The following is a 27,964-nucleotide window of genomic DNA, read 5'->3' on the forward strand; positions in this document are numbered from 1 at the left end:
ACTGACCAATGGGTATGTTCGTACAGTCCTCTGGGGGTCGATTAGAAAGTAAACAAGAAAACATGTGAAGGGAATACATTCAAATCAAAGACACATCTGTTTGTTCTTTTCACATTATGTCTCAAAGGAACAGACAAAGCCTAAAAATATAAATATGTAATGTCTGTGCTGAGGCAACGCATGCTCCGACAGCAGCATTACATCATTCCAGCAGCAAAACCTCCCACTGCAGCGTCCACGGGAATGATGTCATCTCTTATTCAGTGAACGAAGCTGGGTCATCACATATTCAGGACTAATCATGCAGTCCTGGCATGTAGCTGTGACTGTGATTGGCGTCCACACATTAATGCTAAGTGACAGAGATGCCTGAACCTACTTAGGGGGCAGCGTGTCGATGTCCCTGATCTCCCTGGACACAGTCATGGTGTAGCCATCGATGACGTAAAAGTGCTCTTTCCCAAACAGCAGCAGACCCTCGCTGGTGTCCAGACCCTGCACCCTGGCACAGCGATACATGTGCTGAATCTGGTGAGAGAATGAGAGGCTATGGTATAAGACATGAGTGTGACAAAATGATTACCACCATTTGCGTAATGAAAAACTCAATCTACTTAATAGCTTATCGACAAAACCTCTGCGTTTACAAAGAGACACATGACCAATCAGTGTGTGACTGGCATGAGATGCCAGGAGCTTCTGTTTTCTCAAATGGATAGAAAATAACAGTTAAAATAACTAATCAGCTAAAATATACCATTATGGTCAATAATATATATACATATATATATATGGGTAACCTGAACAATTAAAATCAGTAATATTACCGTATTGTTCATCAAGTTCAAGGAGTCTGATCTTAACCTCTCGCGACTATGAAACTGGATGTGAGCTGACCTTCTCTCCTTCCTCCAGGAGGCGCAGCAGGGATGTGTTGTCGGTCCGCTGCTCCTCCTCAGGCCCTCCTGACTCTAGCAGCTGGTCCTGAAGCTGCTCCTGACTGTCCTCATCTGCTCCGTCTGCTGTAGACCGAGACCTCTTCAGAGGAGCCTTTACCAGGCCTGTAGGGACAGAGAGAGAGAACAGTTACAGAGAGCTTTCAGGTAAACCTACCGCGAAGAAGAGTCTAAAGAAAATAAACAGGTTGTGTTTTCCTACAGAGAAGTTAGACACCATATTGTGTTTGCTCACCTTTGACCCTTGCAATGGTGTCCTCTCCATGCTCAGGCTCATGTTGCGTCGTCTCTCCCTCTGTGGTGTGCTCCACAGAGTGTTGGTACATCCCAGGGTTTCCAGACAGCAGACGCATGTAGTACTCCTTACTGTCGTAGCTGATGGCACGCCGGTAACGGAGAGGCTTCTGTTGAGGACAAGAGACACAAATGGAAGATGAGGACTTTGTAAAAAAAAAAAAATCAGTTTGTACAGTGGTTTTACAGAACAATTAAACCATATGAGGAAAATACCTTTTGGCTTTTGGAAAGACACATTAGATTTAACTCAAAAGTAATACTCAAGATCGGTTTGAGTGTGCATTAGAGTTATGCAAATAAATGCACGACAGGGAACTTCTGTAATTTATATTAATGTACTGTGGCTTAGGTATTTATTTTCTGGAAGAATAGTTTATCCATCCTGCTGGTTTATCCTTCTTATTTGTGCCAGTGGGGAAAAAATAGACAAAAAGGTTACAATGATCTGGGAAGGACCACTGAGAAAATCCAAATAATAAAAAATGAATTTTAGATGTAAATGGAGTTCCTGAAAAACAAAACAACAAAATGTCATTCAATGCTATTTTTTATTAGAAGGGCGTTGATTATAATATGGTAGCATTGATGCAGTAGATTTAAAGTCAGTCAGATGTTTGGACAAATTACTACAAAATTACTACAAATTAGTAGCAAATTACTACTAATGATATTTACTCGAAACACACAAGCAAACGACTGTCCAGATATTATATTCCTGGAGCATGAATGATATATTATCACAAAGCTTGTAGAACTGAGGCGTTAACTGGACAATTTTCTCCCCGGAAGAGTTTTGAATACTCTTATATGAATTCTATGAATTAAATTTTTTTAATTATTTGATTATTCCATGGCTACGGGGGCACTACCAGAGCATTATGTTTAAAACTCTCTCTAATAGCTGCATTTACTTGAAGAAATTAAGACATTATTTCAACAAACATTAAAATGGGATTCCTTATTTGTTAAACATCTGACATAAAGACAAAGTTTCTTTCTCTTCCCATCCAAATGAATAATTGAATGAAGAGATGCACCCATGGACAAACAAATAGAAAGGACTAAGTGTTGAGTAACCGAAGCTAAATGTTTTGGCAGCACCAGTGAGACAACAGTTGCTGGAGTCCCATCCTCACAGAACACCCATGAGCTCTTTTTCAGGCGAGCTAGTCATGGTGAACGGAGGAAACTATTTCCATATTATGAGATTCTGTACATTGATGATGCAGTGAAGTAGCATGGGGTCATGTTATCACCGCTGTGGATGATAATCCAAAGTCTTTATGAATGAAGAAAGGTTTCAAAGCTTCAATGGTAACATCTACTCGCTGTCAGACTCCCCTCCCTGAAGTCATGACACATAACCAAATGAAACAGTTAGCCTGAATGATATTACAAATCACTTGAGATCTGAACATTTCTGAAAACATTTTACAAGTTTTATGTTTACAACTCAACAAATATTTGGCAATTATAATCCCTGTGGTGAAAATCTACTACAACTACAGCAAAACATTCTGAATGTGATCACATACAGTATAAGATGGCTACCTGTAATGGGTTGGTGTTTGGCTCAATCTCTGGGATGTATGGGTAGTGGATATAGAACATGTCATTGCGGACCATCTTCTTCCTCATCCGGCAGGGCCCCTCAGTCATCTCCAGCACAAACTTGTCCAGGTGGGAACCAATGGGAGGCCCCCAGAGACCCCGTTCACGGAGCAGCTCGTACTCAATGGACGCCCACTCTTCAGTCACGTACTTGAATGCATTCTGCTGCCGCTTAGAGATAGAAGAACGGATCAAGAGTGAGTCGTGAGTCACATTAGCACTGTTGCTATAAATTACACATCATAGGCGCTACAGCATTCTGTGAAAATCAACCTGTGCTTTGTTTGGTTTACTGTCTTGCAGGAATATGCCATCTGGACTGTTAGATAACACTCAGTCAGTTGCCCTGCTGTTGTTTTATCCAGTGTGTCTGAGCTATTATTACATGTCAGCAAATCATTTGTGTCTGATAGTGGCGCTGGTGTGGTACCTCTTGATATTCTTTGTACTGCATGGCCACCAGGTCTCGAACAACAGCGATGTGAGTGAACATCCATTGGAAAGTTTCCTGTTGATCAAAAACACCAGGCTGTATGAAACACATGACCTAAGGTCCCATAATCCATTGCAGCTGTGCAGTTGGTGGATGTTTTATGCACCTGTGCAGACAGGCTGTTCTTATTCATGCTGTTCTCCTTCTTGTTGCGGCGGACGCCTGTCAGCTTGGACAGGCCAAAGCCGCTACTGACTCTGGACAGTTTGGACTGAGTCGCCGGTGCTACTGCCTCACCACGACTGATACACTTCTTCTCGAAGACTAAATGTTAGACAGAGCAGAGAAAGGTAAATAACAACTCGCATCTGTTTGTTTATTTGTTTTTATATATGAACAGTCCTTATCTTCAAATAAAATAATACTGTTGAAATGCTGACAAAACAATTATCTCATGTCATAAAGCCTAAACACAAATGCCTTTGGCTCAACTCTGAATCAATGACAAATAGTCATTTGGAAAGTGACATTTGTGTGAAAGATGGCAGCTGATAAGTGCCAGCAAAGAAAATTACATAATATTAAGTACTCAAGACACACCATTACAAAGTACATATTAAAGTAGCTCTACCTAAATAAAACTCATTATGTACTGCATACATAGGGAAAAAGTGGCAGCTTTCGGATAAAAATAAAACAATAAATAGAATGTCTGAACTAAACATAGAAACAAAAAAAAGCTGACAGAAAAATGCACCACTTCAGTATTTTGTTATAGTGGGACGGAATGAATGTAACTGATTCCTATATTTTCCTCTTCTTTAATATTCACGGTGGGGACAAAAGAAAAAAAAAAGGAAAAATGGTTTTAAAAAATGCATTGATGAAAATGTCCTGTTTTCATTGCAATGAACAAATAAAAGTAAAACAGGAAGTAATTCTAGTACTTGGGGTTTTTTTTAACCACTTCTTTTCTCTTCGTGTATTTTTTTTATTTGGAATGCTGGTGATTCCCAATTCAGCACAAATCCACTGATGGAGATGAAGTTGATTTATTCCTGTAAATTTTAAAGAGGAGATGAGTGAGATCCTCACCCAGATGGTTCTGCCAACTCTTCAGGGCCGGCTCCTCCAGGGCTGGCCGGGCCGTGACTATGTCCACATGGCCCCTGTCGTTACAGGGCAGAGACACTTTGAATATGTCCTCCAGCATCTGACGCTTGCTGTGCATCAGCTCCGTCCAAACCCGGTTGACTGCCTTCAGCAGCAGCTGCCGTCCTACAGAGGGAAAACAAGTAGTTGTTCATTAAGAGGTCAGTGTCTCTGTTGACATGTTCACAACAATCTGAATAACACGTCAACGGGACCAGTGCTCCAAAACAAGAGAGAAGATACTGTTAAACCCCCTCCACCATTTTGAATGAGTGAGGAAAGTGAACAGACATGTTTGAAATTTATTAAAAATCCTCCATTAAAAACTGTCCATCCAACATGTCTAAATTTAAAAAAAGGTTCAAAATGACATTTTAACCAGTTGATACACGCATATTCAAAAACAATCAAGCACAGACACTCACACACACACACACACACACACACACATACACAGTTTAATGGTCTTACCCTCACTGACATCATGGCTGTGAGACGCATCAGCCTCATTCTCTGTGGGAATCATGACATGCCAGGTCGTCATCCTGGCCTCAGCCTCCAGGCCAAAGCCGTCCACACTACTGCAAAGACAAACACAAGTGTGTCAAGTGCTTCTCACTCTTGTGAGAGTTTAAACTGCAGTTTCCCACACTTTAAGGGGTATTTGTTTCAGAAGATTGGACTGGATTTCACTCAATGACCAGGAATCCACTTTTTCTTTTCTTTATTTTATTTGAAAGTCGTTAGGCTCACTAAAATATCTGTTTGTCATACTTCCTTATTTTACTGACAGTTTTATTCACAGGCTTTCTGCAAAATGCGACACATTTCAAACTCATGCCAACTGATATTTTAGCATCCAGTACATGTCGTACTAGAGCGAATGAAGCCTCATGAAGCTTCGAACCGCAGCGAATCGATTGGGCTGAAAAGCTCCAGTGCTTCACGGGGCTTCATCTGCCCATCACTAACTATCACTGTCTTCTGTGTGTCTCCAGCTCCCCTGACTGTTCGTTCACCTCCACCTGTTGCACTCAATCTCCATCCTTCCAGCTGGGAGACACACCCAGACCTGATGTAACCAGGTAGAGGGGGTGCGGCCTGCAGCTCAGCCGGTTTGCCTTTGAGGGGTGTCACAGAAAGAGTCTGCAGCAGGAAAATCTCATCTACTTATTTATAAAGTGTCTCAAATGAGAGCATCGTCTATTCAAAACATGGTAGGAAATTTAGTGTCTCCCAACTTGCTCCATAGTTATCAAAACTTCTGCCAGGACGCCAACAGAAAGAAATACGTGTGTCCTGCTATACTGTGTTGACAACTAGTTTGAATGTGACTCACATTCAGACAAAATAACTTGGCCTAGCTCTAAACCAGTTTTACTAAATAATTTTAGCAATGCTAGAAAAAAAAGGAAAATGTCTTTTGGGTTTTCTGTTACTCTAAGACAAAATAAGTCTATGATTCATGTCTTCGTCAGAAACATGTTCACACGTTCTTCCTCTCACCTTCCACGCAGCCCACAGTACACATCAACCATCTGATGAGTGTGTTTGGAATAGGAATGCTTCATGCAACCAGACCAAAGATTTAAATGGCCTTGTTGCTCACTTGTTGCAACGTGTTGTGAAGCCAAACAACTGCCTTACACATAAATACATGCTATTTTTAAATGTTTTCACTGCTGCAAGATACCAATGAAGCACACATTAAGCTGCTGTGATGTCACATACTTAACAGCTTTACAACATTTAAAACACTTTCTTTCTCTGACAATTTGGATTTCTTCAGACTAGTCCAAATATGTTGTAAAAATCTTTTCTTAAAAAGTAATAACCTTTTCAGAGACAGAATGACCCACTAGAGATCCTTCCTAAGACACTCCTTATGCCACCTTACCTTCCACTGTGCAGGCAGATAAAGCAGTGAGCCAGACAAGCCACAAAGTCTTGGTCGTGGTTGCCCGGGCCGAGCACTAGGTTCCGGTTGACAGTCAGGACACGCAGGGCGTCCAGTAGGGCAACCTGCTGAGCCACCGTCTTATGGGGCCGACAGAGCTGGTAGAGCACAGTCCGGTTGAGGCAATGGTAGATCGTATCGAGCGAAAGACCCTGGGACCTCCTCTTTGACTTGAGGAGAAGATGGAAGTGAACAAGCAGATACAGTAGGTTAGAAAAATGCTAAAACAAGAAAAACATTCCATATGCACTTGAACAAAGGGACTTGACGTGTTTTGCTTTTAAACTTCTTTGCACTGGAAACGCAAAAAAAGTTGCTGGGGAAATATTTCAGCAGAAAGCAGATTTGTTTCAGTAACCTAGGGTAGAGTGGATTAAGTAGTCAAGAGTGTGAATGATGCTTTGTTATTTTGACAAAGAACAGCTAAGGAACATAATTACAAAAATACAACAGGCTTATTTCAAGACATTTTGATGATAATCTAGCAATCTGAAATAATTCTTGAAAAGAGGTGTTAAGGTAAAGGTCCTTTTACTTTTATATTACACTCTGGCTACAGAGGGAATAGAAACAAGTGGAGTTCTGTTATTCTTGATGTTACACTAACTTGGCTGTGCTGGCTGCTGCAAGTACAGGACAAATAGATCAAATCATTGAAAAACAGCATCAAGGACAAATTAAGTAAATCCTGAAAGATGCAGCCTGTCTTTTTAATAACTAAGTTCAAGTAGTTTATCTGCGACTGAGTCCTTATGCATCAAGTCAACAGAATGAAATGAAAAATAAACACATTCTAATTCCTCCTGAATGTCTCCGCATGAAGTCCACAGCCGTTTAAATCACTAATCAGTGGGATATTTCCAAGGCACATTAAGGCTTGAAATTCATTTCAGTGGATAATCTCCTAATCTCCTCACTTGCACAGCAGTAAAAGCACTGCATGAAATATGGAATACAAGTCCACACACGTCTTTACTGGGACAGTCTAAGTGCCCCCGATCACACTTTGAACCAATTCACCAAGGCGCCACAACACAAATGATTATTTTCTGGAGGAATCCTTTTATCATTTTTGCATTCTTTTTTATTATTCCAGAAAGAAGAACACAAAACATACTCTGGACATCCTTATGAGGAAAATGTTGACTGCACACTGAAATGGTAATACAATAATGACACATCTGCATTTAGATTGGTTCCCACTAACCTATGTGCTATCTAATATGACCGGCACCAGGCACCAATTCTCCCAGGAAAATGAGAACAGACAGGCGAAGCGACTGGGCTGACAGCCTGACATCTTTTTTAGCCCCTTTCATGTCTCCATTATAGATTAAATGAGCAGATAAACGCTTTTGCCACATGTCGTAGGTAGAAAACTAAAAGCAATCCATGTGTTCCTCTGTGGCAGTGGTGCAAGAATAATACCTGGGGTGGGGGGGTTGATCTGTTTACACTTAAATCTTGCATATAGTAAATGTATACTTAGCTGTCAGTCTACCCAGGCACCAAACAAATTAAATACCTTATCTAATTTATGCACCTTTGTCGGCTGAGATGAGTAAATTATGCCCTGGGCTCTCCACTCCATTAACTGGAGAAACTCTCAGAAGGACTGCTTTCTTTGTTCATCCAGATACCATGTGTCTGCCAGCGGCGGCTCTGGAGAAGTGTCCAGACTGATAAGGCATGCTGTTTACAAGAAGCACCAGCTTCTTGATAAATTAGCAATGATTTGATTATAATACACAGCCCCACACCAGCTCTGTTGTAAATGAAGTCAGGTTTAATGCCATGAGTCCTTTGCCTCTAGCAAGGTTCTGAAACTACAGGATGAAAAAATCTCCACGGTCAAACAAATGTTAATTTAATCTACCTAAAAGTGCAGCCCTTTATTGAATTACACCAAGTTGGAATCTACATCAATGGTTGAAAAAGTAACTCATAACCAACCAAGATGAGATGCAGTTTTAGTTGCCCTACATAGATTAAAATTTCAGCCGTTCTTTCACTCGTGTCCACACTCAGCACCACAGATAAATGAGGTCACAAGTGGCCTCTTTCGTACCTGTCTCCTCATCCATTCAGGATCTTGAGTTCATTAATGAGAAGTCAGAAGTTTAAACTGCAAATCCTCAGCAACACGCATGTTAAGTTTCTCTTTGATTAACCCCAGTGCGTCTGAACATTCTTTTACGGCATAAATAGAGTGCAATGTGATAGTGTCGTAGTCTTTGTCAGTGAAAGAATTTCTTCATGAACAAATTTGTATTCATCACAGGATAGATCTGTCATGTATGGACCGTCAAGAGTTTCTGCAGTGCAGTGTTTGGTCTCTACCTGTCCAATCAGCTGAACAATGAAGTCCACTACCAGCTTGGAGTCCTTGCTGAACATGCCCTGCCACAGCTTGTCCACCACCCGCTGGGTGAAGTAGAAGACATTGTTGACCAGAATCTGATAATTGCCACCACTGCTGAGAGGCAGAGAGGCGTCTTCCCCTGAAAGGAGAGGAGCAGTAAGAGACATGTGGTTTATTTCAATCAGCTGCAATGGATAATGTCTTTTCAGACATTATCTTATATTTAACATGACATAAGCCTTCTCAAAAGTTGTCCAAGCTGTCTTATAAATACTCCTTTCAGCCGTTTTCTTCGTGATAACCTTTTTTTTTTTAAAAAAAAAACCATATTAAAAGTTAAGGTAAGTTGAAGGATAAGTGAGAAGCATTTACAATGTCAAAAGGCTAAATTGTAGAATATGAGAAAAAAAAACAAAGATTACAGAGGAATTAAACAAACATGACTGAGGGGGTGAGTGTTGTGTTCTAACCTAGAAGGACATCAGCAGCCAGAAGATGCTCCATGACACCATCCAGAATACTGGACTGAAACTCTTTCTGCTGAGTTCTAGTGGAGCGCTCCGGAGAGGCCTAGCACCAGAAAACACACGCAAACCCACGTTTAGAACATTATTACAGTACTGACTGACATACAGTCCCAATTAACAAAACAATAATAGCATTTTTAAATCAAAACAGAAGAAAACATTTAGTTTCTTCATTACGGTGATACATTACTTTCTCATTCTGTGTACTCACCTCCAGGAGCATGTCAATGATGGGTGTCTGCTTACTGGCTGGGGTCATGCAGAGGTTGTCCATGATCAGAACCCTCATGAAGTCAAACACATACTTCTTGGCTGGGTGGTTGGTTAGTGACGTTTTGGAGCCAACGTTGCAGTATTCAGACTGACTGCGGTTCATTCCTGAGTCTCCGGCAAAGGCCTTGAACTCCTCAATGGGGGAACCTGCCTCGTCATCCAAATCACTGACCTGGGACAAATGGAATGAGACCATTTATATAGATTTATAATCAATAGTTTTGATGTTTTCTTCATTTATAACTGGACAGTACTTTGGGCTTACCCATGTTCTTTTCTCTGACAATTTTTACTGACATATACCTTCATTTAATGGCTTGGCACTCTACAGGAGCAAGTATCTAATTAGATTAGCTGCCTCAAAACTTTATTTTTTTTCTGCAAAAAACTGCAGCGTCTTGCTATTTGCTTTTGAACCCGCAGTAGTTTACAGTGATTAGAATGTCAAGGACTTCCAGGAAAACTCTAAAAATGTATTAAGGTACGGTTTATTGTCCCATAGGAGACATAACCATGTATCTGCTGTAGATTGTTAGACATTAAATTGTTGTATGTGGTTACTTGCTGAAGTAACAAGACTTTTTTTCATTTTAAACCCAATTCTGAACCATTCCCTTAGCCTCAGGTGGGGATCTTATGAATATTCAAGATTAAATGGTTTAGATTTTTCTGTATTTAATTGGAGACAAAAATTAAAGGTCACAGATTTCCAACCTCTTCTTCACTTTTACTATATCTTAATTTAGGTTTAGAGCAATTTTAGTGGAAAATGTAGAGCCTTACCATCTCAGAGTAGGGCCTCATATTGAAAGGGAAGACAGCTGCTGCTAGGGCACAAAGGAACTCAGGACTGTGCCACATTGGTGACATGTCAGGGACGTTGTGGTAAAGATACCGAAAGAACTGCATGAGGGTGACCGGGTACTCCCTCAGCCAGGATCCTTCCTCTTCTGACTGCCACGGCTGGAAAGACACCAGAAAACACTTCCGTGTCAAGAAGCCTATCCCGGGTGTAGGAGAAATAGACTCAGAAGAACAACATTTATTTGGGTTTGACATTGTGCGACACCTCGATTGTGCTCTAAATGTCCATTTTTTTATGCTCTATTTCATTTGTTTTACATATATGTAGCTAACCTCATTTTACACCAAATTAGATTGTCATACTTCTCTTTTACCCTGTTAACAGCACTTTGCAGCAATTGATCGGCGGACTTTCTCTGACGTTCAGGACATTTATCAGTGTTTTCTTTTTGTTTGCAAGATGCTTCGCTCAGAGTGACACTGTGTTTGCTATCTGATGCGCTCTGACACAAGTAAACTTCGTTGCATCAACTTCTCCGTATTCCCCTGATTCACCATTCTCTGTTCAGTATCTGGATTACGCTCAATTCCATGATTATAATTTTCAAGTTCCACCAAACTGTCCGCCAGCAATCCCCGTTGAAAAACATAATTATTTAATAACTATAGACCTCAATGGCGGCCAGTTAGTTAATGATCTTAGACAAGTTACAAAAGGAGATTTAAAATGGACCCAAGTTTCTGTCCCAGTACAGATGTTCTCACCAGGTTGAGCATGCTGCGCAGCATGGCCAGCAGCAAGAAGGCGGCCTCAGTGTACACGCTGTGGATGGAGCCCACTACTGTAGCACTGGAGGCTGGCATGCCAAAGATGAATGTCCAGATGGAGTCCAAGTCAAACTGAGAAGGCAAACAGACACAAACTAGGGTAACATACATGCTCCAAATTACTATATACTAGGAGGATTAAACAAGCAAATAACTGATATGAGTTTTTTATCTTGACTAAGCGGTTTGGCATTGATAATAAATTGTGTATAGTAAAAGAAGATGCAAATCATTCCACTCAATAAAGTCAAAGTTAAGAGGCTATTAAGTTGTCAGAATTGTGTACTGTAAACCGTCATTTAGAGGATATCTTAACAGATACACATTTCAATAAAAGTACAAAACTGAATTTGGCAGTTTACTTTGGGGAGGAACCAAAGTCTAAATGAGTAATTATAAACTTATAAGTTTAAACTCTATTGATTTCATATACACATATCTGAGCTTTCAGGTTCAGACCAAGAAAACAAATCTCATTATTAGAAGAGGAAGAAAAAATGTTTTGCATACTAACATGTACCTGCAGGCAGTCTGGCAGCTCAGTTATGGGCTGCTGCAGGAACAGCGCCATGAGCAGAAAGTAGAGCTCTGGCACGTTGGTGTGTTTGGGTAGCAGCGTCTGTAACACAGGGAACCCTGGAAAGTGGCAAGCGTCCCGGTTGATCTCTCGTAGCGTGGAGCGACCGCCGGCGCTGCGGCCCACGTTGAAGCCTAAAGAAGACAGTTGAAGCTTTAAGGGAAGAGCAATAAAGATAGACAGGTGGCATCTCCACACATCCTCTGACTAAGGCACGATTTGCATCTCCAAATTTAGCTGTTGTAAATGGTTTGGGACTTAATGGGGTCTATAAAGGAAGTAGTGATAGGAATAACCCAAGATGGTAATCGTCTTACTGAGACAATCAGACATAATTTCAAATGATAACCGAAGACTAACAAAAGAAATAAGGATTTGGTGGAGCTGGATGATAAACTCCAAATATAAATAAAACTAAGGGGCTTCCACCTGAGAGCACACATTCTGATAATGCTACAGCAGTGGTAGGCCATGTCACTACTCAGCACGGATTTCAAAAGCAAGATCAACGGTTCTCAACCTGGATAAAACAAAAAAAAAGTGTTATATTATCTTTAAATTTACGAATACACAATTTTTTTTTTTACCAGCCATTTTCTTCAATACTGTGATCAGAGCACAAGAATTCCTGTCTGAGTAAAATTAAAATTATCATTTTGAGGGAAAAAGACAACTGACAAGGTTGAAAACCTTTGAGCTCAGGGTGGGCCTTTGGTTGCAGCAGCAGGGAAAGCAGGGAGGCAAAAAATGAAAAGACGAACCCTTGGCTGTACGGCGCACAAACTGCGCGGCTTTCTGTTTACTGATTGAAGGCCAACTCCGGCGGAAAACGTTGCCAGAGTGAAAAGAGGTGTCTGCTGAGCCATATTTGCACATTACAGTATATACTCTGCACATAATTACTGCATGCATCTGACTCTAACCGTGAGGAATTTGGAAGTTAATAGTGTGTTGCAGGTTTTGTTACTAGCTTTACTTGTCATTGACAATTTTAAAGCCACCACAGTCCTATGCACTCACCTAGCACTGTGCCAATCTTATTGGTCAGGACGGAGTCGGTGTGGTCTAGCCAGCCACCTCCACACAGGCCCTCTTTGAAACGGTTTAGGATGGACTGGTTGGAAAGCAACACTACCAGGATCCACAGAGCTGCTGTGACTGTGGTTGAGTGAAGATGTTCCTCCATGAACATTAACAGCCAATCAAAACCCAAAGTCCGAACCAGCTCCTCACACGCCCTGCAGGAGGACACCGAAAGCAAATGGGTCACCCGATTGTCCAGAAATTGTATTACCAATAAAAGTGTTATAAATGCATTTTGGATAATTGTCTGTCAGACTAGAAAATACAAATAAATAAAGTCCTACTTTATCAATAAAGTCCTACTCTACTCTCTACAACAACAGAGCAGCTTTGTCTTAACAGAAAAAAAAAATCCAAAATGTAAGTAATGTACATGATATTTAAAAATACTTAAAAAAGGGAATTTAGATTTGGAATTTTCATGATGAACAGATGAGAAAAAGGAAGACTTTTGTCTTACTGTGCGTTTACGGAACACTTCTCTTTGGTGGTAAAGAGAAGTCGAAGAAGGTTGTCTAGCAGGCGGTTTCTCAGCAGAATGAGGCTGGCCGACAGGAGACCACCAAAATCATCATCATTGCCTGGAGACACAAGAAAGTTTTCACAAGGAAACAATCAAATCATCTGACGAAATAGCAACCAATCACCCATTTTCACACATGTGAAGACAGGTGTGAAGCATGTGACGTATTCGGAAACATACACGGTAACGTTACTTTAATTAAATGATTATTACCTCCGTCAATCTTCTCCTCATTATTGATTTCCATGACAACAAACTTTTCACACACTGCAAATGTGGGAAGTGTAGAAGAGATGAACTGGCCAAACCTGCAAGTTGAAGAAAGAAAACTTTTATCTCTATTCTTGTCAGTTCCAGTCTCAGTTGTAGACGAGTGTATCTGAACGTGTGTTTACCGCAGTAAATCATAAGGGTTGGGGAAGCCCTGCAGCAGCAGACTGAGCACATTGCTGATAGCAGCTACAGTCGGCTGGGACAGCGAGGTGTCCCTCAGGGTTAGCAGCAGTCTGGGAATCAGCTGGAACTCCCTCAGCAGTTTGGCATTCTTTGCAGCTTCACTGTTTCAGAGAGAGCGAAGGGCACAGATGACACCAAAAAGTAAGAAATGCTGCCAGTTCACTTCCTGTATTCAAACTGACACACAATTTAACCACTTTAACCCCCCAGCATGTAATCCATGTGTAATCATCATCTTAAAACATTTAATACATTTTAACAAAACTTCAATAAACTTATATGATTGCAAGTGATATATACACACACACACATATACACATGTACACACACATGTATGAATATATATATATATATATATATATATATATATATATATATATATATATATATATATATACTGTATATATATATACTGTATATATATATTTATTTATTTATTTATTTTTTTTGTTTAAATAAAATGTCTTAAACTTCAAAAACATGACACATTTCAAAAATAAGCCTGTAGGCTTTTAGTTACTTCTTGAAAACATTCATGCACTCATGACCTGTCTCTCCAAGTTCAGAAAATTCAATTTTTAAAAAACATTTGTCCAACTTGGTCTGAACAGTTTGAACGTAATTGAGATGAGGGTGTCACCACTTCAGATTCAATTTCTGGATTAGAACACAAAAACTGCTCGATATATTTTCAATGAACAAAACATCAGAACCATGCAGACATTTCCCGACATTTTACTCAAGATATATTTTATTAAATAAATTCTACTTAGTTTTAAAGGAAAAAAGTTTTTGCGTATATCTCAGAAACCATTAAAAACGTTCTTGTAACCTCTCGCTGGATAAACGATTCTTACTGAAATGCATTGAGCGAGGCACAGAATCCACTCCCCCTCCAAAATAAAGAAAAAACTTCAGAAACTTGCCTGGATTCTGTCAGAAGTTCAATGAAATGTTCAAACAGAGACAGGTGGAGCTCATAGGGAGCGTGGAGCCAGACCTGAAGAGCAAAAGGAGACAGAAGTTACGTTCAACAGTCAACAATCAGCGGTGAACTCTTGACACACTTTGCCCAAATTTATCAAATGTACCAACAACCTAGTTAAGATTCTTTGTCTCATATTAGTCACAGCATTTCCCAAAACACATCTGTGACTCTCCCTGTCCCATCAGACTCATAGGTCATCAGCAAAGCTGGCATTCCTGACTACATTTACTATTTTCTGGACTACAATAAGGCTGTAAAACTGAAATCATTATTACTTTAATTCATGAACTAATGGAGGCAGTGGGTCCATCTGCATCGCCAACCCCTCACCTCAAAGTCACAGAGCAGATCTTGGAAGGCAGTGGAGTTGGGAATGATGGAGGTCTCATGGCCGCTGTCAACAGTCCCCACCAGAGAGAAGGTGAGGTGGAGGATGTGACTGTTGAGCAGCGAGCGTTTCTTCTTCAACAGCATGGCCAGCAGCTGCACAGGACAGACAGCAGCAGAAGCACTTTAACCGTCATGTTTCGAAGCATTTTGAACGCCTCATTTTCAATCAAATCAATCAATCAAATTCAATTAAATCAAGACATAATCTTCTGGTTAAAGATCAACCAAATGAATGTGTGGTGAGATTCTCCTCAAGAAAAAAAAAAAAACAGCAGAAAGTTTTAAGATCAGTTATGGCAGCATGACAATTTTCTCAATGACATCAAAAGAAAATAAGCATTCTGATAAAAGAGAAACAGCAAAATTATAACAGCAAGGCTGTACTCCGAATATAAATGCTCTGGTGACTGGCAATGGGAGTGACTTAAATAATTCAGGCATACAAAAAAAACTGTAAAAAGAATAAGATTTGTTGTTGACTGTTCACTTCAAAAACAATTGTTGAGTATCATCCGATTAATGAAACGTAACATTTTATCAACATTCACAAATGAATAAACTTGATCTAACCTGGTATCCTTTGATTCGCTCCATCTCCTTACTGGCCAACGGGTTGCTTTTTACGACACACACCAAAGCTTTGACGGCTGCATACAACCCCTCCACATCTGATGCCATTGCAACCAGGCCCAAGATGGCCGCCGCTCCACCCACATACTGCAGGTTTGTGGCTACTGGTTTGGCCACGAAGGCACGGACACCTGAAAGCATCAAAAGAAGGAAAGTTGTGTTTTTCATTGGAAGAATTTCAAATTACAAAAACCTCTAACACACATGGTACAGAAACACATACACATATACAGTGTATCTACTTTTCCCACAGTACATGCAGTTTTTAAATTTAAGTTTTTATTATTAAGGGAAGATAAAAATCCAAACCTACATTTTAATGTGTGGAAAAAACGACTGCATAGAGAAAGTTCAGAATCATCAACAATTCTTCTCCAGTAAAAAATATTTCTCTAAGTTGACAACTATAAATTTTCCTCTTCTGTAGCGCAGCACAGCGGAGTATCAGAACAAGTAAATCCCACAAGGACCTCAGCAACTACTGCAAAATAAAAGGTTTCCAGCAGACATTATGCATGATTTCAGACTTTTTTTTACCTAAATATCCAATGACTCCAGCTCCGATGGTACGCGCTGGTCCATTGAGATGGCCGGCGGCGTTGTGAATCAGCTTGACTGGGGTGGCATTTTCATGAGAAGACACAGCGAGCTAAAGACGCAGACAGAGACAAAGTTGTTGTTTTTTTTAAATAACAATAAAATAAAATACATTCTTTAGTCTCTGAGCATTTTGGATGACTTTCTCATTTGACATTTATCATGTGTGGAATAAGAATGTGTTGCTCAAAGCTGCACTAAAAACGAATCATTCCACCATTTACAACATTGGACCAATTAAACAAGAGCTCTAATTATATTTTGAATACAGTGACTAAAATGTTGCATTCACTAGTTTCATTTAGCAAGAAAGAATAAAGGTAGTCTTTTTCTATAACAAAATATCTATGAAATTTTTCGCTTCTAGTACCATACTCTATTCTCTCCTGCTGTTCTCTATAGCAGGTCCCTGCTGTAACAGAGACGCTGCCTCAGCACGTCTTCACCATTTGATTCCTCTAAGGCACTATGGGTTGAGGTTTAATAGCATAGCAGGCAGGGAAACAACGAGACAGGTGGGGATTGAGATAAGGATGAAGGAGAGAGATAATTAGAAGTACACACACTCAAGCCTGTACAACATGACGTGTTTGTTACTGTAAATGCAAAGATACATGTGTAAACGCACATCTATGTTAAAGGACTGGATGAACATTTTCACGTTTTCACACATGTGCTTATCTACCCTGCATCCTTCTGCCCTGTAAACATAATTTGGTCTGCACTCTACTTGAAGGAGAATCTGCCAGACATACTGGCAGTCAGTGAGCTCATCAGAGCAATTCACTCAGCACAGACTAAGTCTCCCTGCAAGATACGATGGGAAAAAAATGAAGAAATTTTTATATATATATATATATATATATATATATACACACACACACACACACACACACACACACACACACACACACACACACACACACACACACACACACACACACACACACACACACACACCATATATATATATATTTACATATATACATATATACACACACACACACACACACACACACACACACACACATATATATATATATATATATATATATATATATATATATATATATATATATATTATACATATATACAGTATATATAAAACAGGTCCTGAGAAAATTGCGCACAGATGCTCCCCACTATGAGCTCACTTTGTCCTAATATGGCCAGACCATGACCTTTGTAAAAGGTAAATATGAGCAAACTGACACAAACAATCTAGCATCCCTACAAAGTCTGTACTCAGGTTCAATGCATTGTGTCCAGTGTTTTTTTTTAGGATGACCACAGATCATATACAATTTCACAGATGGCCAGACAAATGAAGAAGGGCAACCTTCCATGCAACCTTTGGTGGAGACATAAAGAACTATTATAACTTTGATAAAGGTTAAACTTCCAATTGCAATTGCAAAAAAGCTGGGATGCTGCCAAAAAGAAAAATTAGAACACAACAATAGTTATGAAGCTCAAACCATCCTTACTTATCAACAACCGAGTCTTTGGAGAGAGACCCTTTAATACCCAATGGTGATTCTCTTACATGGTTCTGAACATTTCACAATCAGCATTACAGGATATCTTGTAAATGGAAACTACATCTTCAGTCTTGGAAACCAAAGGTTAAGTCTATCAAGCAGAAGTACATCTGACCTGTTTGGCGATGGCTTTGCTGTCCAGCTTGTTGTAGACTTTCCTGATCTTAGCCACAGTGAGAGTGGAGACCGAGAGTGCGTAGAGGCTGAAGGATACCTTTTCCTCCGGTACCAGAGTCACTGGGGAGGCAGGTGCCACCTCTGTCTTTGAGTCTTTACCTGGGACAAAGTGAAGGTAAAGTGAAGAAAAAGGAATAAAGTTGAAAGTTGTGTCAACAGAATACAATGTTCTAACAGATAGGCAAAGAAAACAGAGAACACAAGAAAGAAACTAAAAGATTAGAACTACTTAAATAAAGTTTTTTTGTGAGACAACAAAAGGAGGCTAACATTTCTGTTAGCCCAGACTTGAAATTTGAAATCAAGGTAAAAACTCACATGGGAGGTAGACGGCCTGGAAACTGCCAACATAGTTGGGGCCCAGTTCATAAATGGTTGCAACGCTGGTGGCAGGCAGGACCTCCTCCAGGAAGTGGCTGGGACCCAGACGCCACACCAGACTGGAGAGCTGGCGCTGAGCAGGTGGTGTACCCACATATCCATACACGGTGCTCACGACAGGAGGGTTGGTGGAGCCAGAGCCACCCGGTGTACTGTGGATGTAGTGAAGCTGGAAAAGGGAACAGAGAGGAGTGATCTCTAGAAGGATAAATACAGGCTTTATTCTAATTTGTATTCAATAACAGAAATGGGACAAATCACCGTATATTCAGCACATCCAAGTATCCACATAATAATAATTATGTTGTATTTTCACAGAAGTGACTAATTTGGTTGATGAAATAATCAGTTGATTTGTGAGGGGGGAAATGTTTTAAATGACTACAAAAAGCAAAATTTTGTTGGATGGAAAAAAAGATTAAAACATCTTTATAACACTAACAACACTATTATATACATATGCAATAATAAATGAATTAGCTGAACAATGATTAAACAATCATTCCATAAAAAAAAGTCCTTGGTGACAGGCATTAATGATAGACAGCAGAGGTTAACGAACACTTAAAGATGTACAGAGGATTAAAATGTAAATGAAGCCACAAAAACAGTTTGTAATAAGCAGAAAAACAAAGATGATTTCATGTGAAACTTGAGCAAACACACCTATTTTTGAGAATTATAAATCTAAAGTCAGGCTTCATCAGCATTTTTTACAGCTGCCCTTATTCCTTTGGATACTAGATAGATGGATTTCAAGAGCACCCATGAGCATATTAGACATTTTTATTCTTAAGAGACAAGATGTGTGCCTTACACAATCTCATTCATCAGGGACATTTAAACCACAAGCTCAATAGTAAATGTACGCAGAGACACAACAGGCACGTGTGAGCAACTTGTTGTTTTCTCAGTGACAACCTCAGCAGGAAATGCTCTCAGCGGCACTGAGAGGAAACCGGGACTTGTGGTCTGCCGAGCCATTTCTCTGCTCTGATCTCTAATCTCAGGAGAATTTGAAGTCACTAAACCACAAGCCACACTACTGTATGCTGACTGCAATACTGCGAGAATATCGTTCAAAGCTTGACTTAAAACGTGTCAGACTTAAGGCCAAGGGGCGAAATGTGGCCCGCCACATCATTTTATGTGGCCTGCGAGAGCACAAAAGGTCAGAGTTTCTAAAAATAAATAGATCAAAAGTGAGCTTTGACCAAAAACAATATTTCCCACAATGCAGCACCAAAAAGCCTTTAATTTTCATAAAAACCGACGATGCGCTTTATAATCCAAGTGTTCCTTATATATGAAAAAAAAAATATGAACAGGTCATCCGTTGAAGGTGCGCCTCATAATCCAGTACGCCTTAAGGTGCGGAAAATACTGTAAATAAGCCCATTTAACTCTTGACAAAAACGTTTTGAACAAAGTTAATTTTCTAATTTTTGTATGATGTTATTTTTTTTATTCATTGGAAAATTTGATCCTTGATTGATGGAGTTCTGTGGATTTCATAACCTGACAAATTAAAAGGATTTATGTTATAATAGAACAATAAGCAAATTTTTCTGTGAAACTGTAATGTTTGCAACTTGATTAAGCAATAAAATCAGAGTTATTTAACATTAAGAAATAGTTATATTTACGTTACATTATATTAAGTTACATTTATTTACATTTATTAGTTCCATCTGGCCCTTTGAGGACAGCAGTTATGTTGATGTGGCTCTCTGTGAAAATGAGTTTGACACCCCTGTCCTATTGGATTAAAACAGCAGCTAAACATCCTGGACAGAGAAATCAGTAGGACTTAATGAAAATTCTGAATAAATAATTTGGATTATTAACCAAAAAAAAAAAACCTTGCCTTTATGTTTGAAGTAAATAAAATGTGTGGAATCTTAAGATGAAGCATTAATAAATATCAAGATGTTTTTTGGTCTGTGATTAGCGTTTTTGATATTGTAACAAGTTGATTATAATCTGATTACTTGAAAAATCAATCAGTTGTCATTACAGATGAAACTAGTAGATACCAGTGGGTACCTAAAAGCATAACAGTAATATGTTATAGAATCTCCTGCACAGAGGTTGGATTATATTTGTCATTCTATCCCCTGAAAACTCAGTCCATAAAACTGTAAAGGAAGAGTCTTCCACAGAAAACGTGCATCTCCATCATTAGAGCACAACTTTACCTTAACAGTGCTGATGAGTTGGCCATCGATGTACAGCGTGGCCATGCTGTTCTTCAGCATGCCTTTGCTCATAACCAGCACCAGGTGGTGCCATTGACCCTCAGCGATGAGGTCGCCGCAGCGGAAACGGGCACAGCAAGGGAGGATCTCATAGAAGGAGGCTTCTTCACTGGACTCGTCCGCTGCTTTATTAGAGGGATAAAGATGAATCAGAGGGTGTCAGCAAACGTTAAGTCTCTAAAACATATCATTCTGAATAATGACTTAAACATATTTAAATCATTAACCAATTCTACTTCACCAATTTATGTGATTAATTTAGTGCTACACAGCCGTCACCAGTAATAATAAATGAAACCGTTTGTTAAATTCTGACGGTACGTACAGTAAGTCTGCAGAAGTTCCTCTTTGGTGGAGACAGTAAGGGAACGATCTTTGGCAGACAGCACCACAGCCAGGCAGACATAGTGCTGCTCAGAGGACGTGGCCCGTCGGACGATGGTCAGCAGCCTCACCGGGTGGGCGTGAGGAGCGGCGCTGAAGCGCTCCACGCAGAACCAGGTGGAGTAGCTCAGGCCTGATGGAGGAGGAAACAGGCGCTCTCCTGGAGGTGAAAGAGGTTCAGAGAGAAGAGGTCCATATAAGATATCATCATATAATATAATCATTTACAAACTATTAGATCTATGTAGGACAACAATACATCTGATTTTCTTTAAAAGTTCAAATTGTTTGGAGATAAGTGAAGTCTGGCATTTGGATCACAATGATATCCACTCACAGATTTTGCACTGAGATCACCAAAACAACAACAAAAATGCCACAAGTGAAGCTCATCCCACCACAACGTATGAATACTGATACATTGAGAGAAACACGCGTCTTTCTCTCTACATATTTGCTTTCAGGATCACCAGTAGGCACATTTCTCTTTTCCTAATAAGACATTTTTCACTTTTTTGCTGAGTAACATAAACATGATAATTTCTAGACAGACTACAGGATTCCTTTATTTACACATGTGCAGCTTTTCTGTGAGACAACAAGATCTTAAGTCATTCTTTAGGTCAGAAATAACCAGGCTACTATCAAAAAGAGCTGGAACTACAGAGCCCAATTAATGTAAGTAAAATTACAGTATATTGGGCTCAAAACCTGAAAGTATAACTCAGCCACATTGTCTCTTAGTCACAGTTTCCTGCAGCAGTCAAGATTCATTGACTCTCATAGATTATCAGACCGGACTGAATTCAAATTGGCCAGAGCAGTATAATTCCCTGTCTGCCTACCAGCATCAGCTCTGAGCCAGGAGAACAAGGATTACTTTTTGCATCAGACTATACTGGATAAGAGACCCCGCTACAAGCTAAATGCAAGCTATTGGTCCCATCACATTACTTCTTATTTGTGTAGCTGACTATACACTCATGGGTCTTGCATTGCTAAAGAAATCCATTAATGTTGCATTAAAAGCTGTGGTGGAACTGCTGCACAAACTGTGATGAAAACTGGTTTGAGGCAACACATCCATCTCTATTCTATATTAGTAGTTGGCTGATACAACAGAGGTTCTATGACTTCATGAGCTGAATGGGGATATTTTGATGAACGAGCTTCTTCCTGACATCTAAAGATATGGGTTAGACAGGAGTGGTACCACAGAGGGAGGCAAGAAAAGAAGGAGCGGGAAGGGAATTGAGTAAAAAGAAGCAAGAAAGGAGGTGAGATAAATAGAAAATAGAGAGAGAACAATAAACACTGATGAGAGGAAGGAAGAAGAAAGGTCGAAGACTGAGGTGAGAGATGAAAAGGACAGAAAATGAAAATGTGAGTGACAGGCAGGCAAGAGGGAGGAGGACTTAGTTATAGAAATAGCATGGGGGTGGAGGAAGACAGAGGAAGTAGAAGAATAGGTAGACAGATGGAGGGAAGATAGTCCTGTATCAGTGGGAGTTGGGGGTGGGTGAGATGAGAGGAGAGGAGAGGAGAGGAGAGGAGAGGAGAGGAGAGGAGAGGAGAGGAGAGGAGAGGAAAGGAAAGGAAAGGAAAGGAAAGGAAAGGAAAGGAAAGGAAAGGAAAGGAAAGGAAAGGAAAGGAAAGGAAAGGAAAGGAAAGGAAAGGAAAGGAAAGGAGAGTTTCATTAATGCTAAATTAGACTCTAAGTATGAAAATCATCCATAACGTCAATGTATATTGGATTGATCTCTGTCTCCAGGTCTGTGACCCGTCCTCTGTAGAATCTCTGCTGGTATTTTTTTATGTTTCATTTTAAAACAATCAGGTTTGTTTTTAACAGACAAAATAACCAGCGACCAATAAACCAACAGCCTGAGGACTGAGGTTGCAGATATGAATCTGTGCACCACGGAGGAGGTGAAACACACATTAGTCAGTGCTTGTTTGGGTTTCAGGTGTTGAGGGTTTTCTCCCCCGCATGCACAAATGATGAAAACTGAAAGCATTTTTTTTTTTAATGTGTTCTTTGTGGGTTAGATCAAGAAATCCTTACGGGTTCTAAAAAGCTGCAGCAAAAGAAGTCGGGACAAACTAACATTAGGGAAATGCATCAATGTGGGGAAAACCAAAAGATGTGAGGAGAAACATGGCGCACACAAACAACACCATACTGTAGATGTATCAAGCAAACGTTGTGATGTGAGTGGTGTGGTGGCATGTGTGGTTTGAAAAATGGGGGGGAAATTCAAATAAATGTCCAAAGATATGTTTGTGTCTGTGTTTACATGTTTGTATTGGTTCAGACTGGGGGATATGCAGTAGAACTTTATCTTTCAATTTCAATCCTTAAACAAAAGAAAGATTTCTACTCCAATTATACAGTACATGGAAAAAATATGATACCATAGGGCCAAGGAAAAATAAAAAATATAAACTTTTCAGTTTGCCGTCTGCCAAACTAACTCGTAAAAACTGACAATAAAATTGGTGGTTAAATCCCAAACCACAGTTATGCAATGTTCTCCTCTTTAACAGCTGAGCCAAATGAAAAGTGTCAGTGATACGAGGTGTACATAAACACTCAGTTTCTGCTAAACATCAACTCACAAGGCTTACCAAACATTCAAAATATATCTTCAATCAGGGCCGACTAACAATAAAGACATAAAGACACTCATGTCTGGATAAAATGGGATTTCAGTAAGACTAAAACTATTCTTAACATACTGAACGTCAGGATAATAGCTGGAAATTTGAATTTGAAATTTGAATGAAACATGAATCATGAATTTTGGTCGATTACAACCGTCATAAAATAACTGACCTTGGGGGAACAGTGCCAAGGAGTCACAACAACAACATTCTACAATATAAAATAATATAAAACAAAATGAAAGAATATAAACTGTTCACAAATCAGGTTACATTTGTAGACACTTGTGAGACGATACAAGTATGTCTTCTGCTAGGTGGTTAAATAGAAAACTCGCCAGTGAGTCACTCAGTACACCATTACTTATTACCACACTATCCAACACGACACATGTTAGGTAAAAATCCTCTCAGAGGATACAAACTGTGTTTACCTGTGCCCATTCCGCTCAGCACTGCTCCATCGCTGACACCTGAGGAGTTGGTGTTGTTGGTGGGGGCGTTGTGAGGTGCGAGGCTTGGCAAAAACAGGCATCTGTAAAGAGACAAATGACACATGAATGATGTATGAATGTTGAAACATTTGTAAAAGGAAGTACAAAACATGTCTGTTTGGATACAGGATGTACTCCTGCCACAGTCTATATCAACCAAATAAACTATTAGCTAGGTAGCAGCTATGTAATAGCCATGGATTAGAGTCACATTAAAAGTAGTAAATTAGAAATACCAGGCTATGGAAATTCTTGATATAACCTTTTTATTTTAGTATTTTAATGTGATATAATAGAAAAAGAACATTTTAGTATCCAAGTTGATTCAAAATCATTCATTTTTCATTTTCTGTTTCTCATACATGAAGACAGGCTACTTGATTAGATCATAAAAGAACTTCATTTTTTCTTCTTTCTTTTTATTTTATTTTACATGGCTTTCTCTTTTTGTTTTTCCACCTGCAGAGGAGGGTGAGAGGTCAGGGTTAGTTACGAGACAGCGACCCCGGAGCTGGCAGGAATTCAATGACTTGATCAAGGACATTTCTGGAAGACACACACTTTGCTTAACAATCTATTTTACTAACAAGAACGGCACCCTGCTGCCTCACAATGATGACACAAGTCTTTTTAGCTCATTCTTCATCTACTTGATTAGGTTACAAACACACACACACATAAAACCAAAAACCCTCCAGGGACTTCAACAGCTTGCCAAATGCTAATTTTCCTTTTTTTTCTGGTCAGAAAGACATTTTATAATTATTAATTAATCATATGGGGTCTTTCTTCCATCCATCCACCCACTGAGTGTGTGTGTAAGCATGTTGTGCATGACGGAGCGAGTAGATGTGCACATAGATGAGATTTCTATTAGCCACAGGAGCATCAATATTTCATGATGACAGATGGGAAAGAAAGGAGGGGCTTTGTGTGTGTGTGTGTGTGTGTGTGTGTGTGTGTGTGTGTGTGTGTGTGTGTGTGTGTGTGTGTGTGTGTGTGTGTGTGTGTGTGTGTGTGTGTGTAGGTGTGTGTAGGTGTGTGTAGGTGTGTGTAGGTGTGTGTGTTGTTCTGTTCTTGCTGCTGAGGAGAAAGTGGGCCAGTGCCTCTTTGACTGCATGCTGCTGCTTTGCTTTGTGTTCAGGAGAAGCTCCATGTTTCATTCTGAGGCGGCGGCTGCAGCGAGACATACGGGACTAAAAGGGTGGCAGAAAAGTCAACAAATTATGAGGGATCATGATCACCGTGTGTGTCGATGCTGGTTTTTAAAAGTAGGATGTCAAAGGCAAATTGTTTTGATGATTGCTGAAGATTTAATTTTAATTTTTTTTTAACTCATAGCAACAACAAATAAGTCTATAGAGTTTACAGGATTCTGTCTCTGAGGAGCTTTACTGTGCAGCTTGTGTACTACTCTCTGTTAAGGTAGAGGAGATGATGGAGGTACTTGGGACACCATGACAAGCCTTTTAAAATATCACACAACACTAATAAAATGCTGTTTTACAAACAAATTCTATTTGTGCTGAAAGTTGAAGCCCATTCCAAAGAATTAGCACTTAAATAAGATATGGTTAAAAGGGAATAAATACAGTTTAGATTGATTTTTCATGCCGTGGTAAATTGGCTGTCATATGCAGGGTTCTTCACGGCAGTTTTTACCTTGACCAAGGAGGTTGTGTTTTAACTCATCTGCTTGTTTGTCTGTCAGCACAAGTACATAAAAACTACAGGAGGGATTTCTATAAAAATTGATGGAAGGAAATAGCTGATTAAATTTTAGTGTGTGGCAATGGAAATACTTGGACAAATGAAAATTTTTCTTGCTTCTTATGCTGAAGTTTCAAATTTACACATAAATCTCTTCTTTGTTGTTTTTTGTCTACGTATATAAACGTACTCAAATTGAAGCTAGTCCTTCTAGCATTCACGTCTGGTCAGGTAATCACATGACTGGAACTTCAGTACTTTGCTGCTACACTTAGAGAGAATCTGAATGACCTTTTGTAAGACAACACCCTTTTTCTTAAATCTGTATCCTTATGAATATTAATGAAGAAAATAACATAGCTTCCTCACGTCTCCAGTTGTTTACTGTGTGTCAGTTTAACATGTGTGCATGTGTCATGTACCAGGTGTGTTGCTGGAAATGTATGGGTGACTGGCCAAGGTCACACTCCAAATGCTGCCATTTTCACTGACCCCAGTTTTCACTATGCTGCTAACATATAACACAAAGCTGAAGCTCAGGAGCCTTTGACAGCAGCACAACTCTCAAAGCACAGCAACGGGTGTTATGTGACAGAAAAAGCGGAAAATAAGCCTATTTGTATGCACGGCAGGAGGCGAATAATGGTCTCCTGCTGAGACAGTTCCAGGGGCTGCTGAAAGGTTAAAAAAAAAAAGAAAGAAAAGAAACACACAATCTGTTTAATTATGGGGGAAAATAACATTCTTCATCTGGAGATGTGTGTCACTGGTGTGGAGAATTGATCCGCGATGAGAAATATTTACAGAAATTGGTTTCCATGAGACTGACATCATGAGACTGCAAAAGCATCTTTGAAAGAAGGCTGTAAAAATGGATCCACTCCCAGAGTTCTGAAGGACATAAATATTTCCTGCTTTAACAATGAATGAAAAAACTAAATGCAACAAAAGATGAAATTTTTTATTGCTTTAAGTGAGAAATTCATATACAGTGCCTCGCGAAAGTATTGGCCCCTCAAAACACTTTTTGACATTTTGCCACATTTCAGGCTTCAAACTTAAAGATAACAAACTGAAAATATTTTTCAAGAATCAACAACATGTGGGACACAATTGTGAAGTGGAAACACATTTATTCAACATTTTATATTGTGTTTACGAATAAAAAACTGTAAAGTAGGATGTGCAAATGTGAGATCAAATGACACACAGGTGAACTCTGTTTGTCATTGTTGTCATTTAGGTCAACACTGGATCATTCAGAAGTCATCAGGGAACTTCTGGAGAGAACAGGGGGCCAATACTTCTGCACATCCTACTTTTCAGTTTTTTATATAAACACAATATAAAATTTTGAATAAATTTGGTTCCACTTCACGATTGTGTCTCACATGTTGTTGATTCATGAAAAATATTTTCAATTTGTTATCTTTAAGTTTGAAGCCTGAAATGTGGCAAAATGTCAAAAAGTTCTTTTGGGAGGCCAATACTTTCGCAAGGCACTGTAATTATCTTAACACAGCAGTGTTCCACTGGTTTACAAAGGATTCTGGCTTTCAGCTCAATGATTAATTTTTAAAGCACATTTATCTGGTTCAGTCTCAGCACTTTCATTAACATTGTTTCCAGCAGTAGCAGCAGCAGGCAGTCCTTTTGTGCTCAGGAGCTTCGATAAACCCAGATTACCTGGTCCATACCAAATGGTGGAGGTACAGATAAACCGGCGAACAAAATGGAACATTTATCAGCTACTTAGGGTGAAAGTTGTCTGGAGTTAGATGAGCAAAAAAACAAAGAATGTAGAGGAAAGTGAGTATGAATTTTGTTCTGTAGGACGTGCAAATAAGAACATGATGGCTAACATCTCGGTCATAATATCAGCGATATATCTGTACGTACGTCATGGTGCTA

At 39.5% G+C, this 27,964-nt stretch overlaps 1 protein-coding gene across 1 annotated transcript in view; it reads right to left on the minus strand.

The window, feature by feature from the left end:
* wdfy3 (WD repeat and FYVE domain containing 3) overlaps positions 1 to 27,964 on the minus strand; it is an 87,531-nt gene that overhangs the window by 12,741 nt on the left and 46,826 nt on the right. The window contains exons 19-46 of the mRNA XM_068310442.1: positions 24,284 to 24,384; positions 21,127 to 21,345; positions 20,742 to 20,926; positions 18,481 to 18,712; positions 18,101 to 18,261; positions 16,385 to 16,496; positions 15,788 to 15,978; positions 15,158 to 15,310; positions 14,766 to 14,839; positions 13,779 to 13,940; positions 13,597 to 13,691; positions 13,321 to 13,441; positions 12,798 to 13,015; positions 11,715 to 11,911; positions 11,138 to 11,272; positions 10,352 to 10,531; positions 9,507 to 9,740; positions 9,239 to 9,338; positions 8,747 to 8,907; positions 6,347 to 6,576; positions 4,921 to 5,030; positions 4,393 to 4,575; positions 3,464 to 3,621; positions 3,295 to 3,372; positions 2,805 to 3,035; positions 1,192 to 1,360; positions 898 to 1,061; positions 380 to 528 (exon numbers count right to left, since the gene is read on the minus strand). Of these exons, the coding sequence (XP_068166543.1) occupies positions 380 to 528; positions 898 to 1,061; positions 1,192 to 1,360; positions 2,805 to 3,035; positions 3,295 to 3,372; positions 3,464 to 3,621; positions 4,393 to 4,575; positions 4,921 to 5,030; positions 6,347 to 6,576; positions 8,747 to 8,907; positions 9,239 to 9,338; positions 9,507 to 9,740; positions 10,352 to 10,531; positions 11,138 to 11,272; positions 11,715 to 11,911; positions 12,798 to 13,015; positions 13,321 to 13,441; positions 13,597 to 13,691; positions 13,779 to 13,940; positions 14,766 to 14,839; positions 15,158 to 15,310; positions 15,788 to 15,978; positions 16,385 to 16,496; positions 18,101 to 18,261; positions 18,481 to 18,712; positions 20,742 to 20,926; positions 21,127 to 21,345; positions 24,284 to 24,384 (4,503 nt within the window). The remainder of the gene's footprint in view (positions 1 to 379; positions 529 to 897; positions 1,062 to 1,191; positions 1,361 to 2,804; positions 3,036 to 3,294; positions 3,373 to 3,463; positions 3,622 to 4,392; positions 4,576 to 4,920; positions 5,031 to 6,346; positions 6,577 to 8,746; positions 8,908 to 9,238; positions 9,339 to 9,506; positions 9,741 to 10,351; positions 10,532 to 11,137; positions 11,273 to 11,714; positions 11,912 to 12,797; positions 13,016 to 13,320; positions 13,442 to 13,596; positions 13,692 to 13,778; positions 13,941 to 14,765; positions 14,840 to 15,157; positions 15,311 to 15,787; positions 15,979 to 16,384; positions 16,497 to 18,100; positions 18,262 to 18,480; positions 18,713 to 20,741; positions 20,927 to 21,126; positions 21,346 to 24,283; positions 24,385 to 27,964) is intronic.

Source organism: Antennarius striatus, chromosome 3, assembly GCF_040054535.1.
Source record: "Antennarius striatus isolate MH-2024 chromosome 3, ASM4005453v1, whole genome shotgun sequence".
NCBI lineage: Eukaryota > Metazoa > Chordata > Actinopteri > Lophiiformes > Antennariidae > Antennarius > Antennarius striatus.